Source organism: Lissotriton vulgaris, chromosome 9 (assembly GCF_964263255.1).
Source record: "Lissotriton vulgaris chromosome 9, aLisVul1.2, whole genome shotgun sequence".
NCBI lineage: Eukaryota > Metazoa > Chordata > Amphibia > Caudata > Salamandridae > Lissotriton > Lissotriton vulgaris.
In genome coordinates, this window is record NC_141697.1 from 415585068 (window position 1) to 415603241 (window position 18174).

Here is an 18174-nt window from a genome sequence, read left to right on the forward strand (position 1 = left end):
CGGTTCATAGATACCAGACTCGACCATATTCGGGCGAGGCGAAAACACCACTTAAAATTGTCACGGAACCTCACGGGTACGAGCCGATTGGAGCACGAGGCAATTTTTGTGTCGTACTTGCTCGTTCGTACAGCTGTACGAGTCGCATGGAATTTACGCATACAACTTGGACTCACTACTGGCGGATGCCGCAAGAAGGCCTTCTGAGCGAGATCTGAATCGGCCCCTTGGTGTCTACGCACCACCCAGGCCTTAGGCCCCCAAAATGTCGAAACTTTCTAAAATACTGTTAGAGGCAAACTCCTCTGTACATATTATGGGAGGTGACTTTATTGAGGTCATTGGACTAGAACTAGGGGCCATATGTATCAACATCCTCATTTGCGATTCTCAAATAGCGATTTTTTAGAAATTGCTATTTGAGAATTGCAAAAAGGGATGTATGTAAATAATCGCTATTTTTTAGCGATTTCTTAATATTCCTTAATTACGATTAGCAAATTGCGAATCGCTATTAAGGAACACTTTCCTATTCATTTCTATGGGCCAGGAGGCCCATAGGAATGAATGGGAAGTTATTCTCAATTTGTGATTCGCAATTTGAGAATCGCAAATTGAGAATAATTTCAAGGGTGCAAGGGTGTCATAAGAACACCCTGATGCACCCCTGAAATGTACATGTGTGCGTATATGGCGGACATACATGCCCTAAGGGCATGTATGTGCGCCACATTGCACCTTTACAAATGCCAAAAAAAGGCATTTGTGAAAGAAATTGCAAATTACCACCAACTTCAAGTTGGTGGTAATTTGCGATTTCTTAATGTGAAATCGCACAACTTGGGTGCTTCATACATAGCATTTAAGGAATCGCAATTTGCGATTCATTAAATGGTGATGCAAAATTAAGGAATCGCAAATTCCTTAATTTTGCGATGCGATTTTACTCATACATCGCATTTTCCGAATTTTTTGTCGCAAATGCTGCTTTTTGGCGAATCGCAGCGTTTGCGACTAAAAAACAGATGATAAATATGCCACCAGATTGCCCCAGGATACCAGGGGCGCCTATCCCGACAACCCTATTGTCACGCTTTGCATCAGCCCTTGGCTTTTCGAACCTATGGTGCAGTGTGCACCCCACTGAGAGGAGATATTTGTACTTTTTGGGGCCCACATAGTGTTTTTATGACTAGACTAAATCTTCATCCCGGCAGAAGAGGTGGGTGCTATACATGAGGCAGAATACCTACTCGGGGACTCTCTGATCATTCCCCCTTACTGGTGAAACTGGGGGGACAGGTCACGAGGGGTGACATGGTCTCGAAGATCAACGCATAAAACTTAAGAGACCGGGAGGTGGCCACAGAGATACAAGTAGTCTCAGAACTATATTTCCAGGAAAATGAAGGCTCAGTTAAGGACCTGGTGACACTTTGGGAAGCATATAAGGCAGTATTATGGGGTAGCGCTCAAAACCCAATAGCCCAGAAGAGGAGGAGGGAGATGGGAGCCCTGAAACAACTTGAACACAATCTCCTCGTACTTGAGGGAGACCTGGGTCCAGAGTTAGAATCCTCTAGGCTTCCACAGTTGGAACTATTGAGAGCCAAATACTGTGAGTTGGCGCAGAATGGGGCATGGACACAAATTCAGGCTTCACTACATAGATTGTACAACACAGGTGATAAAGACGCAAGCTACTACCTTAACTGGGCAGGAGAGAAGCAGACGTTAGATGGGTGTTGAGGGTGGTGGGGTCTAAAGGTGAAAGCTACAATACCGCTGCTTGCCCACTATTATGAAGAATTCTATACAGCCCAACCTCTCCACGGTGCACCGAGGACTGCGCGCTACTTGACAACTGACAACTGTTGATACCCCATGCTAGACATGGAGGGCTGCGTGGCGCTTGAAGCAGAAATAGCGTTGGGTGAGGTCCATGCCGCCACAGAAAAGATCAGGTCCAATAAAACACCAGAACCAATGGTCTCCCCGCAGAATTCTTCAAGCAATATGTGGGGCTGCTTCGTCCTCATTTATTAAACATGTTCCTAGAGGCTGTACGAAAGGGTTGTCTGCCGCCAGATCTCCGGAGGGCAGTCATAATGGTAATCCACAAGGAGGGCAAGCCCAGAGAGCACTGTGAATCGTATTGCCTTCCGCTAGACACAGAAAAGGCATTCGATGCGGTGCATTGCCCGCTCCTAGATCAAACTATGGTGAAGTTTGGTTTTGGTGCCAAATATTGTAAGTCGATGCGGCTACTATATCAGGAGCCGAGGGCTGAGTTTGAGTTAATGGACAGATGTCCTCTAATTTCCCTATCTCTAGGGGTACGAGGCAGGGATGTCCTCTGTCTCCCCTCCTGTTCGCACACACATTGGAATCACTGGCTTGTGTCATACAAGATCACCCTGCGGTCCAACGTTTACGACTTATGAGGGGGCAGGAATGGGGAAATAATCTCACTCTATGCTGATGACATCCTCCTTCATTTAACGCTGCCATCCACACCGCTCCCTCTGATTTTCTGCTTGTTCAAGGAGTATTGCAGCTACTTCGGCTATTGAGTTTACTGGGGAAAGTCAGTACTCAACCTCCAGAAAGGCATAGTGGATATGTCCCTAATCCCCCATCATCTGACCCGAGCAGAGGACAGCTTTAAATACCTAGTCATTTTCATGATGGTGCAGAAAAACCTCTGCTTCGAGCGGAATGCGAGGCGAGTGGCGAAGGTCTGCCGAGAAGAAATGGAGCACTGGAGAGGGCTTACCCTCATGCTAATGGGTTACACAGCCATGTTAAAAATGATTTTACTCCCTAAATTGTTACATGTCATGCAGAACACATATTGTCCTCTCCCCTCAGAGGTTTTTGCTAAGCTGGAAGGCGACATGCGTACCTTTCTGTGGGATGGAAATCATTCCAGAATTGCCAAGAAAACGCTACAGTGTAATCCCTATAACTAGGGACTGGCCCTCCTGGACCTAGAGGCCTATTACCGGGCAGGCCATCATATTAATGTAAATGGCTGGTTGTTTGCTTCGAGAGAACACAGCACTTTTGGGCTTAAGAGAGCACAATGGGAAACAGAGTCCTGTTTACATTATCTATATGGGGAAAGGGGTCACACCGGCTTCTATCGGCCACCCAAGTACCCATAAAGACCGAGTTCAGTGCAACAAAGTGCATCGGATGGCACGACAAACCCTATAGAGAAACACACCTCTGAGAGGGCACACGACTCCTAGAGAAATGGAATCTTAGGGGATTCAGGGCTTGGGACCTCTTTGGGATTACCAAGGTGGATGACTTGCTAGTAGAAGAAGACTTGATGCCATTTGCCTCACTACATCACGAGTGCAAGATGAACCATAATCAATTCTTAAAGTACATTCCGCTGTGACATGCCTGGCAGGCAGAAGGGTTGCCCAAGGATGGAATACCAGAGTTTGTCCCGCTGGAAGGGAGTCCGCTAATGGAGGAGCTGGGAAAGGGTGCAATCTCCCTCACCTATAAAACCCTAAATAATAATATGCTTGACCCCCTACATAAACTGCGAGGGAGATGTCTGGATGATGTAGGGGCCCTAGAAGATATAGATTGGGAAACAGCCTTGATGCAACAATGTGAAGTTGCAATAAAAACTAGAGTACGCCTAATCCAATTCAAAGCCATACATAGAGTTTACTATAACAGACAAAAATTACATGTTATGATTAAAGCACTGTTTCCACACTGTTTGAGGTGTCACAAAAGGGACAGCTCCTTCTTTCATACTAACTGGAGCTGCCTAGCAATCCATGCGTATTGGGTGGTGGTGACTGAGGAGCTTAGTACAATACTCACAGAAACTGTTGCCCTAGACCCCAAATTCATCCTTCTGGGTATTCCTAATGTCTTTGATTTGCTGAGGGCTAAACTGATATTCGGTAGCTCAGGAGTGGAGGTGGCTAAGAGAGACATAGCTCGGTACTGGGGGGCCAGTGAGAGCCCGACACTCCAGGAGTGGAAAAGGTGCATGGAAATGTATATGGTGGCAGAAAAAGTTACATACAGCAGCGGAAGCTGCCCCCTAAAGTTTCATACGGTTTGGGGTGGATGGCTCTGAAACTACTCCTTGAAATTGGCAAGGGCACATGAGAGTCAGAGGCACGAGGGAATATAAGCAGAATGTGGTTGCATGACGACATGTATGGTGGTCATGGTTGGTAGACTTTCCTGTTGTATGGCAAATATGTCAGATGGCGGTTGTTCTAGAACTGGGAGGTGGGGGGGCCTTCATTGGTGATTGCAATCACTTTTTTCAAGGTTCTTTTAGGTGCTTTGTGACTATAAGTTTAATATCCTGTACAACACTTATTCTTTTTGATGTGTACCACTGAAAATCTAATAACATATATATATTTTTTAAATACTTGGTACTTCATGTCATTCAGAATTTAGTTGATGACATAGCTGTATTCTGGACAATGGTCCTGCTTTCTTCGACAGGCAGAATAGCACTGAAATAAATAGTGATGCTTCCAATGTATCCTTAAAGGCTCTCCCCAGGATTAAGTTAAGCACTGTTATATTGCTTATGAAAATGGAGGCCTTTCCTACCCTGACTTGGAATACGACCATTTGTTATTCTAAATGCATTGTTTGCCCATGTGGCTATAAGAACAAATAAACTGTGAATCGACTTTACTGGCAAAGTGCCATGGGGAAGTTAAACTGAGTTCTTTGATTCTATTATCAAGGTAATCGGGCCCAAAGGTATCACATCAATCTCCCTAATATCACTGATTCCAATTGGGAGAAGTTCCCTATGAATGGAAGCAAGCTATGGTCCGCCAATTAAGGAAAAAAACACAAATAGATTATGAGGTACTAGATAATTTACGCCCCATCTCGCTCCTACCTTTCTTTGCTAAAATCGCTGAAAAAATAGTTAAAACACAGCTCACAAAACACATTGATAGTAATGACCTACTACACTACTCACAATCAGGTTTCCATGACGCACATTCAACTGAAACCGCCTTGCTCCTGGCCACAGAAACTCTAAGACAACGGGTGAACGAAGGACACACAGCTGCACTGATCCTGTTGGACCTCAGTGCAGCATTTGATACAGTCTCCCATGGCCTCCTACTACAGAGATTAGAATCTTGTGGAATCAGGGGTACAACTCTGAGCTGGATGAAATCCTTTGTGGCGGAAAGGGGTTTCCAGGTTACATAAGACACTTTAACTTGCAAGAGATCTCCCCTATTACAAGGAGTTCCCCAGGGGTCAATACTGAGCCCCACATTGTGCAACCTATATATGGTATCCCTTGCTAATATAGTAGAAAGCCACAAAGTGTGTATTGTAATTTACGCTGACGATACTCAGCTTATCGTCACACTATCGCAAAGCCCAGAACATAATGCGCATCAATTCTCCCATTGTATGGAGGAAGTAACAGCATGGATTAAAACTTAATGGCAGTACGACTGAAGTGATGGTAATGGGAAGAGCGCCTTCTATCTGGACTTCAGCTTGGTGGCCGGAAGCACTTGGCCAGCTCCCAATTCCTAAAACCAAAGCCAAGAACCTTGGAGTTTGGCTTGACCCCAACCTGACATATGAAAATCAAATCTGGAAAATAACAGGCAAATGTTTCGGAACGCTGAAAACCCTATGGAAAGTCATTGACCTACTACCGGTTCCAGCCAGAAAAACTATAATACATGCAGTGGTCACCTCTCAGATTGACTATGGCAATGTTTTATACCTAGGTGTAGCAAAGAAAAGGCAGATGAAGCTGCAATCAGTCCAAAACGCTGCTGCCCGGCTAGTGATGAATCTACCTACACAACACAAAGGCCCTGGCCAAATTGCATTGGTTGCCTTTGGGCAAGAGGATCCTGTTCAAGACAATGTACTTCTGCCATCGTATCCTAGCAAATAAAGGCCCAAGTTATTTACAAGACATGAATTCACCCCACACCCCTAATAGAAGCTTAAGATCTGAAGGAAAGTCATTGGTAATAGTACCCAGATTTGGGAAGGCCAGGCCAGGAGGCTGATCCTTCAAATACCTGAAAGCAAAACATTGGAATTCATTACCAATGGATTTGAGAAAAGAGCAAGTGAAGCTGCCTTTAGGAAAAGGCTGAAAACTTGGCTTTTCCCCACCTATAAACCTTAAGAGACCTTGAAACATTACATCTAGGGCTCTCCTACTTATCTCATGTCATTTCTGAGTTTCTGCTCAGCGCGGGGATACACACGGTGGTGTAACCAGGTGCTCTACAAATGCTGATGATGATGATGATGGTAACGGGTTGAATAGTGAAAACAGTTAAAATAGGTCCTGTTTTGGGCATGATTGGGATTTACCAGACTTCCAAACAATATGACACCCTATAATATGGAATCAGCTGCCTAAACCTTTTTTATTACCTCACATGGACAGGGGGAACAAATATTTTTTGGATGACCCTAGAGTCATGTTTTAAATAAATGTATGGATCCAGTGGGATTCAGGGTAAAGAGGAGAAACACTGAACTAGCAAGATCAAATATCTTGGCTCCTGCTATTAACCTGGAAACTGCATGGAAAGGCAATGTTAAATGTTTCATAAGGATTCATGCCATATCGCCATATTTTATCTTGCTGGTAGTCTCAGAACTATAAGTACAACATAAAGTCAGCTGCTTGCCTCAGGATGGCTGAAAGTTATAAACCCCAGCCGCGAAATCAAACAGCCCAACTTTTTGTAGTATTTTGCCCACCTCTGTCCAGCTGGCCATGTCTCTGTTGTTTTTCTGTGAGAAACTAAAAACTATGTCATTAGGATACATGTTCGGTAATATTGCGCTTCTAAAAGCTTTCTTCATGACCGACTGCTATTTATGCATAAGGTGAAACTCTGTTATGTTCTATATAGTTACCCTAATATAGGCGCAGGTATTCACCTAACCCTTCACCTACATTCTCCCCACCATTACACTACATAACGGTTCTTAGTACTCACCTTTTACCTAGTTACAGAAATGTCCAGAGATGACATGGGGTTTTCTCCGAAAAGCTTAAGCCTCATTCATTATGCATGAGGATTCTTGGAATCACAGCAAGACAGCAGGCCTACCATCTCCTGCATAATAATTATGTATATGGGTCAATCCTTCCATCATCCCAGTCCGACATGACACAGTGAGGTATATCCCAGGGGGTATCAAATTGGATATATATATATATATATATATACACCATCACTTGCTAAGGTAGTCAGACGAGAAAAGGACGTAGATGCTGACATACTGATGGGAGACACTGAGGCTCCTGCACGCAGACACTCCAGCTCGCAGTGGTCTGACATCCCTTGTGGGGTGTCCATCTCAAGATCAAGATGGGGTCCCACAGTCTCTCACTTCAGGTAATGGGATTCACTTTATCCTAGAGGGATTCTTGGCTTTACACCAACATACATGCTAGGTACATTTAGGTAAATCCAGTTAGGGACCCATCGTAGGAGTACGCATTTTATGGTCATGTATTTTTTATACTTACCTGTATTCATTATTTTTGCACAATGGTAGGAATCTACCATCCTTTTACTCTGATAGTTCTTATTATCATTTATATCTGTTACTGTCTAATGGTTGTTTCAGCACACCTATTTTACACTAGAATGACGCTGGTTCAATAATTGCTTATTGAGAAACATCCCCACCGTTTATTCTGTGTATCTCTCTGAGATGAAGTGAGCACGAGTGACTGAGCAAAAAGTGGCACTGTTTCCATGATTCTGAGGGATCAGGGTTGTCATGTTCGATGGTTGCCTAGAACTATTCTCTCCTTGGTAAGAGGAATTTCTAGTGGCACTATGAGCTAGCTGGTACACAGGCTAACATATTCGGTAGCGGTGTCCAGAATCAGACTGACTCCAATCCTACAGTATATGTTGTCTAAACGCGCAGATCCTATATAGGTTTGTAGGAACTACACGACAACTCTTCACTGAATATATCTAATTGATATTTTGTTATGTGCTGCACCTCTTTCCAGTTGTAATTCTGCATATGCTTTCTGCACATTTATGTACGTGCTGTTTTGTACAGCGCTTCAAATGCTTAGTGACAGGACCAGCATTCTATAAACATTTTAATACAATAAAGAGCCCTGCACCCAGTGCTTCGTTTAACATTCCAGTGGATGTTTGTAAAGTCCACAAAAAGCTAAAACAATACTTCAAAAGTAGAATCCTGAATTCTAGAGAGCGCATTATGTTTATTTGATGAGTTTCAGGCATGGGTCCTTGGAAATATTTTCAAACAGGTATACCTTTCATGTAGATTGCCTCCACTTCTTATATCCAGATTGACACTTCCATAAATCCAATTGGCTGATTTGCCTTCTAGTTTGCTCTCAAAATTAAAAACAAACATAAGGAAGATCTGCCAGACATCCTTCCCAGATGCTGGCTTCCTATTTAATTGCTGAATTGTTGACCTCATGATGCCCCCAAGTTAGAGGAACATAAGTATTTTTACCATCCACAAAAGTGGAATGACTTCTAAAATGTTAGCCATATAATGTTATGCCTTCCCCTCCACCAGTGATAGCTCATGCTCTTCTTGCACGTGAGCTGAATGCTTGTTTCTGAAAGGACTTGCATAGCCTGGCTGCTATTAGGTCAACATCAGAGGAACTCAGAAGCTGAAGTTTTTTCTTCGTAGTTTGGAATAAATAATATATTGAGGTGAGGATGTTGAGGATTTTGATGTTTGGATTCCTAAGGTCCTTGCGCTGTGCACTGCCAAAGCTCTAGCTTTTCCTTTAAAGGTTATAGGATTTTCAGTTACCTCCAAACACTTTATCAGACTATTTGTATTTTAGGTTCTGCCATTGAGCTCAGGCTTTGCGTATTTTTTATCAATATGTTCAGCAATATGTTCAATTTCTCCTCATCCTTAACACCTCGGAAGGTAAGGAAATGGACACTGTATTTTTTTTCTTACAGTAGACAAAAGTTGGAAGCACCTAACCGAAGGACTGATCTGATACAGATTTTTTTAGAGAGGCTTGTAGAAGACTTGACATACTCCTGCCTAGTGTGCATTCAGGGTTCCAGAAAGGACTACGTGGAAGAGTTGTAATTTTTCTGGGTACTGCAGCGCTCGAATAACCAAGCAAGGATACCCGATGCCTCTGCAGCTCCTAAGGAAATAGAGCACCAAAAAAGACCTTGAAAAGACACTATGAAGAAGATCCAGGACATCTAGATAACATTTTGTGAGATCTGCATATCTCTTTGCTCATGCTAACCTTAAATTTGTGTATTTTTTTAACAAATGTGTTGAAGAAAATTGTACAATACACAATAACATGCAATACAATGAGAGGCCATATACATGAAGTACATCCAATTCCCTCATGTCTTGCTGAAAAAGAAATGTTTTAATTTTTTTGCGGACACTAGGCAGAATTGCACTGTTCTTAAAACTGCTGCCAATAAATTTCAAACTGCCACAGCAGTTCTTAAAGAAGAACACTTCAGCATTTTAGATCTGCAAAATCTGTTAACCCTGGAGACTTCTTATGTACGTGATGCCTTCACTCTACCTGGAAGATGTAACTTCTCAATAAGATGTACAGCAAAAAAAGACTCTTTAATGGCAATAGCAGAAGCTGGTATATTACATACTCTCTTTATTGTGCCATTTCCGAAGCACGTCCAAGAACCTTACAGCCTAATAAGAATAATAACTCTACAAATTCCCTCTCTGGGCCATTTTACCACCTTGTTTTAAGATCCTCCCACTTTTGTTTGTTGTCTTCAGTTAGATATGTAATAACTTCTTCTGCTTATTATTTGAAGACGTTTATGAGGGTTTCGGGAGGCACCATTAGTCCACTGCTGCATTTTTTCCAGTTCTTCCTACCCATGTGAGATGTCAGGTGTTTCATCATGGAGCTGGAGGCACCTTGTCCACCTCTTCTAAGTATCCTCTACAGGACTAGAGACAATTCTTCAGACAGTGGCCTACCGGCTATCGGGATGGCAGCACCACAGGTAGTGCAAGCTACCGCAGTGTAGAGGGTACGAGGATAAATCACCCTTTACCAAATTACCCAATTTATTTAATCCATGCATTTGTGGGATAGTCCATGCATAAGATTCTCACAGGAACATGATACTGGAAAAATATCCAATGTACCAGAAATAGAATGGTGCAGTCCCTGACAAAATCAAAACAGGGCATATGTCTGTCATTAGAAAAGGGTGTACTGAAGGGTGAGATGCTTACAGAATGTAGGCGGAAGGGGGCGAAAGAACAATATCACCTACTTGGAACCACAGTGGCAACTGTCACAAGTCTGCAGAGCTGGCCCTCAAGTCAGTAACCGAAAAGAAGCAGCTTCTTCTTCATTGCACTGAATTTTGCTTTTTGAGCTGATATATTAAACATTCCTGTCCTACGTTGGCAATAATTCCAAACGTTAGAAAGTTTACATACAGGAGGATTGGAAACATTTTCACATTTATTTTTTCACACAAGCAAATTGCAAATAAGCATATTTCAAGAATATGTCAGATAAAAAAAAACAATTTCTGATGTATGTACAATTACAGAACGAATACAAGTATTTGTGATGCAGCCTAAAAGAAAACATGGATGTATACTGCCCTGTAAACATAACAGAACATAACATAATAATTCACTGTGAATGTTGTCAATAAGGTTCAATGACATACAGCATGTCAGTATAAATGAAGGCTTGCAGTAAAGACAAACTGTCCCACTTTGTCAGTGTTCTACGTATTCAATTTCTGCAACAACCATATACCTGGATCTTAAATATGAAGTACGACATTCTGACCATCACATCTGACATTATTTACTTGTGATCAGTGTGAACTGTGCCTTTCAAGAAGAGTGGTACCCAATCAAACGGCATGAAGTAGTAGCTTTGGAGCAACAGCTAACAGGAAACATATCAAATCAAAGCATAGGTCATGATGGGAAATTCTAAAAGCAACAGATCCAGTTTTGGTTACAACATTATGAATAATGGTACAGAAAAAGTTTTATGGATTCTTGAAAATTCTATATTTAAAATTTCTCACAAACATACTTTGAGCAATGTCAAATTAAACAAACTCAAGTCATAAATAACATAATATGAGATACCATTATCCACTTATTTTGATATTCAATACAAAACAAAAAAATACAAAATTGTTTAATTGAAATTATTGTACAAAATGCCACAGTAGAAAACACAATTGGTAGTTTAAAAAAACACCGATTTTTAAAAACAAAATGTTCAAGAGCTTCATGTAAAGTGCATTTTTATGTGCTTCAAAATTAAGGAGTCTTTCTTTATGTCTTAAAGAATATTATGTAGATTTGGTGTCAAGCTGTTGCTTGGACTTTTTCAGTCTGAAGCACCACAATATATATTATTCTCACAAATTCAAAGCAAATGTTAAATTTAGCTGAAAAAGGCCAGAAATCCAACCATCATCCCACCTATTCCCTTCTCATCATCTAGCTTGCATATATTCATACTTCCCCATTATGCCACTTCCAAGATTTAAAAATTCAAAAGAGAGTGAGCTATATTTTAAGGAAGTGGACATGTAGAGCAGAAGGACCTAATCCTCATATTTCATGCAGCTAGGCATTAATCATTTTTTGCAGTGAGTCTGTAGGTACATTGTATATGTGCGCGACTTTCAAGCAGATATTTTTTCCTCGAATCACATTTACGAACTCTGCAAAGTTTCAACTTGCACTTTGTATTGGTAACCGCTCCCACAATTTTCTTATGTTCATAGATTTGGTGTGATACCATGGAAGACGGAGTTGCTTCATTCTAGTGGTTGAGTCAGCACGTTTCTCAGTTGTCCATATTTATTTGGTAATGATATTTTTGTTATCATTCAGCTTAGAATCGACCCTCTTTCCTCGGTAGGGAAGGCAAATAGAATTTTTGTAGGGAAGGCTGCGTGTCCTGCAGGATATCAGACTGTTAAAGAAATTACACATGTTCAGATTCATGCAAGAAAAATATTAAATTTAGAGAGTAAAGTAAAAGCCTAATACCTTGTTCCTCGTCTCTAAATATTTCATGGTTTGCAGTACGGGAAGTGTTCCAATTGGCGCAGGCGTTGGAAAAACCGATTGATATTTAACAGGGGGGTATGATGTGAACTTTTTTACTCCATTGTTATTCACTTTTGGCTGCTCCAATGGGAAAATAGGAACGTTGTGTCTTAGTACAGCCTCTTTCACTGGATTCAGGTTTTGCTTTAAAATAAAGATTTGTTTACAATCAATATTTCTTCACACACAGTTTTCAATTTAGGTCTAAATATCTTTCAAAAGTGACCACAAACTTGGAAACATACGTTTTATACAGAGTTGCCTTACTTAAGCAAAGATCTGGATTTGTTAAAACTTGCAACCTGTAATGAGATCAGTTAAACAATTATCCTCTTTGCCAATGGCTGATGGGAGCCAATATTGAGAAACAGAAGGCAAATATACTAAAATGTTAGCCCGCTTATACAATTTACGAACATATACATAAATAGTAACAAAAGAATTCTTGGCCCATCAACCTAGCTCATATGCCTGTATTTCTCAATACAACAGTGTATATTTACTCTTGTTTTGTCCTCCTTAGCGCACACCTATATTTTCATGAAAGTGTCCCAAGCCATCTAAAACCTTGATTGTATTTCAACCTCTACGACACAATTGAAAAGTGCCCGAAATGCTTGAATCAATGCTTCTGAAGCACTACACCTCAACCACGTTATCAATAGGCATTTCCATCAAAATAATATTCCCTTGGCTTTACTTCCAAGTGGCAACAAATCTCTTTTCAAGCCTCAGAGTACAGACCTCTGTTCAAGAGCCTTATTTCCTTAACAGGCTGCACTATTTTGGGATTTTAGAATCTATGTTACAATTGGCTCTATGAAAAAAGCAAACAACATGGGGGACACTGGGCAGCCCTGCTCGATATCTCTGGCAAGTTCAATAGCCCCAGAGAGATGATTATTGATAATTATATTTTCTTCTGAGTGGCAACAGAGAGAAAGTGGTAGAGAGAGAATAAACTCAGGAAGCAAAGTTACAACAATCCAAAAGGTCCAAGTCACAAGGTCAAATGCCTTCCCTGAGTCTAATAAAGTGACAGCAGCCACAAAACTAGATTGTTAGGAGAAATTCATTGCATCCGCTAGAAAGTGTGTATTGGCTATAGATAATCACTGAGGATAAACTAGCTTGTGTACCACTGCTGCCATGCAGTTGGTGCTGATTCTGGATAGGATTTTATGAGCTCTATTTTAGCATGGCGATAGGGTAATAGGCTCAAGTTCAATCGCCTGCTTAATTTTCTTTGAAAAGCTTACTAAGAAGGATTTGAAAAAGATGGGACGGACGTTATGACTGAATAAATTAGTATTATATAATAAGGCTAAATTAGATAAAATTGTAATCGTATTTGAGTGGTACACAAAATGTACCAATACAGCTGCTGAAAGGTGCGCAACATACACATGCATTACGCAAGGTAAGCTGGAAAGGCTGCAGTCTACGTTTCCATGGGAAGTACAATTTTAATTTCTAATGGTAGACTTTAGCTTAGAGGATTATAATATCTGCTCTAACAAAAGAAGTGCGTCCATTGTTAATAAAAAAACACATACAAATCCAATGCGAAATATTCTTTTGAAGATAGGCTAACATTATATTGCTAACCTAAAAGGTCCCAAAATGCACCACTTTAGAGTAACTATGCAAATCGACTACTGCCAATTCATAGTTCATTAACTCACAAATAAAATTACATTATTGATAAATCTGATATGACATCACTATGTATATCATCAAAGATATGACAAAAGTCATTGCAAGTCCTCTGTCCGTGAAAATTAAAGAAATGTCTTGTTTTATTGTGCAGTTCATAATTTAATACCCAGCTTCTTTAGAACTGACTTTCCCTCCAGAAATAAAGGAAATGGCAATTGAGGGAGCCATACTGGTCTGAGCTCAGGTACTCCGCTATGAAAATAAACCTAGTTATCTGATCCGTAACGTCACTGTCAAAAACACAAAGTTTTTTCTATTAAGGATCAGATTCGTACTTTTTATGCCCAGTGCTGCTGGAAATCCGAGCTCAATTAAGGGCATATTTCATGTTTATCATAAGTGAAGAAGACTGGCTGACTAGCCGGAATAAAACATCGTTGGACTATTCAGGACTATCTTTTTTTATTATTAATATAATAGACGTATGGCATAAAATGATTAAGTCTTCAACAATGCTGGAGTGAGTCAGAGCTGGTCCTAGAAAAGCAAGCACCCTAAGAGCAAACACGTGAATGGTGGTGTGACTTCAGGCGTCTCAAAAAGGAATGGTGAGAGTTGCATCTTCTGTACCAGGAGCTGGAGTTTCACACAAGTTTCTTCTATCAAATAACCAACAAGCAGTACATACGCCATCTACGGTAGGAACAGTTTTATGGAAAATCAATCTTTCTAGGCGCTCAACTGAATCTCTCCAATCACCAACCTCCAGCTGTGTTCTCCAAAGAATCAAAAACATAGTAACTCTCTGTTCCTCGCTAATGCACTCCAGCCTGAAGAGAGTACATGGGTTTGAGTCTAGATCTTAGCTTTTGCAAGGGACATGACTGTTGTAACTCATATCTTCTGAATGCAGGATCTCACAGTGGACGCCATCTTGAAGCTGAGCAGTTTCCTGAATTGACCATGACTTTCTTGCCGTCAAATGAGGCACTAAACAACTTCTTCTCTATCACAGTTAATTGATTTTTTTAAATACGGAAAGGGATCTATAGGCAGGAGAATACGGAGCATTTAAGAAAGAACCAGTGCAAAAGGTGAGCCACAAACACCTGGAATGATTGAGGTGGCAAGGTTAACCTTTTGCAACTTCTCTGATGGAGAAATATCTCATTCCTTAACGACATGTGGAAACTTGAAGGAGCATGAAGCTGCTAGAACCTGAGGCGAATGCTACTGTTTTAATGCAAGTAGGTATGAACAGGCATATTAGATGACCCAGGGAATCATCCTTCCAAAGCACTTGAATACATTAATATCCGATCATGGGTGTGGAACTTTATAAAATATATACTTGTCCAAGGGATGTGATACTTCCAAAGTGTACTTGCCATTAAAGAAATCCACTTTTTTCTTTTAGTGCCATGCAGGGTGGTGACAAATTATGGCAGCATTTTCATTATTTAAACGCACTAATAATAGCTTATTTCAGCATGTCAGGAAATGTGTTATATCGGGTCTAAATTCCAACAAGATTCCGACTATGCCACTTTCTGTAAATCTGTATATGCTCCTAATATGTGTTTAGTGGAGCAGAACTCCTCCACGGAATTATGCACAATCATGAGCAGGCCCTTGTTCCTGCACCTGGATTTACCCAGAACGAGAACAATGGACCCCATTTTATCAGCCGGTAAAAATCGCTATCGGCACAGGCTGCACTAGAGCTTGCACCCATTTTCCAACTCTCTGCTGAACCATCAGCAGTGGCACCCACCACCATCATTCCTACCCTCTTCACCACCCTCCCTCCAGTCCCTTAACCCGCAGCAGCCCCAAGCTGGAATTTTTGACCTACCTAGAGCAGGTGGTAAGTGTGACCAATAATACCTACAGAACAGGAAATATTGACAGCAATTCAGCCCACTTATTCAAGGCATACATCAAACATGTTTTATGAAATGTTGCCTCTGAGAAATTATATTAAAAGTAGCAGAAATGTTTTGGAAAACCTTTTTGTAAGTTGCCTTTTTTGTGTACATTTTAATTGGAAAGGAATTACCAGTCTTGCTTTCATGTTTCTGTATGTATTCGCACATAATCAGTAACATTATAAATATCTTCACATTTTTACATGTTGTAAACATTTGTACATGTTTTGTGCTGGAACCACTCTCAGTGATGGCAGATGAGCTCACGGCTTGCCGCATCGCCTTAGAGCACTCACCTTAATAGTAAAGGTTTCTGTAATAATAAATCATATATTAAAGTTTCAACAAAATATACATATGAGTACACATCTTGCTTTAGTGACAAGCAATGCTCTTTCATAGATCAAAGACACATCTTGTGGGACTGTAAACTGGCAGCCAAAAAGGTTTGTGCTGCAGTGGTTGGGTCTACTCATTCCAGTGGGCAAAACAAATAAACTCATGTTCATGTTTATTGTGTTCACTGGAACAAGAAGGCACAACCACAATAGTCCTGGACCTTAAAAATGTGCCCTGAGCATCTGGAATTCCTTTCACACCACTGGCAGATGTAAAAGCCAAAAACACCCAAAAATTAAAACTCCATCTAGACTGCCACACTATATGTGCAGCTTAAAAAGAGGAGCCACGTCCAAGCAACTGATTGAATTAGGTCTCAATGATTAATTGACATAGATTGTTTTCAAAGAGTTTAAATCTTACTAAAAGGTGGAAAGTGTTCACTCTTTCCCGTCAATGCACACACAAAGCTTTGGTTTACTACTAGAAAATAACTCTCTTTATCTTTTATCCTCTTAGCAACTTTTAATTTTGCAGTGTCACAATCTAGCACGTCTCAGCTCTGTGTTTAAGCAAAGTTATTTTTATGAACTAAATTCTTTACCCTTTACCCATCTACTATTCATGTACATCAACACTCATGTTCATAACTTGGTAAAGGTACAGTCTCCTTAACACTTATAACTACCAGCATCCCAATGTCTTAGTACAGTGAGAACTTCAGAGGAGTGAAATGTAATTTTATGTTAAAGTATACCTATATTTATCAACAATGGATAAGAACTAATGTTAAGTTGAAATATATGTATCCAAAGACATTTTCTAACCCGAAGGCAGGCTAGAATTAACCCTGTGCACTTTTCAACATGCCCATCACGAAGAGCTTACATTCTATACTTTGTCTTTGTTTTGTTAGAGAAAGGTTGGCATTGCCTTGCATTCTCCTTGTTTTCTCCCTCTGACATGGCACATTTCAAATTCATGAATCCTTTAAAGTTAATTTCCCATTTTTCTAATATAATTACTCTTCCTTTTGTCCAGGCCAACCCAAGAGTCAGACAAAGCTAGCATCGATAACGTTCGTTCAGTTCTCGCACCCTTTTATATTTACTCAAACAACGACAGCTAAGATTTTAAGTTAAGATTTTAAATGTATTGTAATATATATATATATATATATATACACATATATCTCCAAAAACACACAGATGGCGTGCTCCTGCCGCTTTTACAGCGGGCGTTCGACAGTGTCGCCAAACCTTAGATATATTAAGTTCCTGGCGCAATCTCCATTTTTTGAAACACCAGAGTCGAAGCCCAAATACAATTTAAGTGCTCAGGTTTATTTGGCGGAAAAACAACCCCTACGCGTTTTGAGGTCGCGTAGGGGTTGTTTTTCCGCCAAATAAACCTGAGCACCTAAATTGTATTTGGGCTTCGACTCTGGTGTTTCAAAAAATGGAGATTGCGCCAGGAACTTTATATATATATATATATATATATATATATATATATATATATATATATATATATATATATATATATATATATATATATATATATATATATATATATATATATATATATATATATATATATATATATATATATATATATATATATATATATATATATATATATATATATATATATATATATATATATATATATATATATATATATATATATATATATATATATATATATATATATATATATATATATATATATATATATATATATATATATATATATATATATATATATATATATATATATATATATATATATATATATATATATATATATATATATATAGCGCTCCCTGTCCCACTGAAAAGTCAGGGCACTCGCGGGCGGGTGCAGTTTGCGGTAATGGGTACCCGCAATAGTATTCAGCTCAGCCTCGGAAATGTAATATCCAAAGAACCGCACTCGTGGAAACCAAAAGATTGCAGTGCTCACACCAAAAGTTTAATCACACTTGTTGACAGACGCGTTTCAGCAATACGCCTTCCTCAGTGTCAGTTACACATGTTAAACAGTTAATACAGTTCACAGTAAGGTGCATATTACCCAAGGGGAAACAAATTAA

General features: G+C 40.0%; 1 protein-coding gene across 1 annotated transcript in view; it reads right to left on the minus strand.

The window, feature by feature from the left end:
- Positions 1-10507: 10507 nt before the first annotated feature.
- MOK (MOK protein kinase) overlaps positions 10508-18174 on the minus strand; it is a 542725-nt gene continuing 535058 nt past the window's right edge. Inside the window, exons 11-12 of the mRNA XM_086937829.1 lie at positions 12094-12297; positions 10508-12016 (exon numbers count right to left, since the gene is read on the minus strand). Of these exons, the coding sequence (XP_086793955.1) occupies positions 11936-12016; positions 12094-12297 (285 nt within the window). The 3' untranslated portion in view covers positions 10508-11935. The remainder of the gene's footprint in view (positions 12017-12093; positions 12298-18174) is intronic.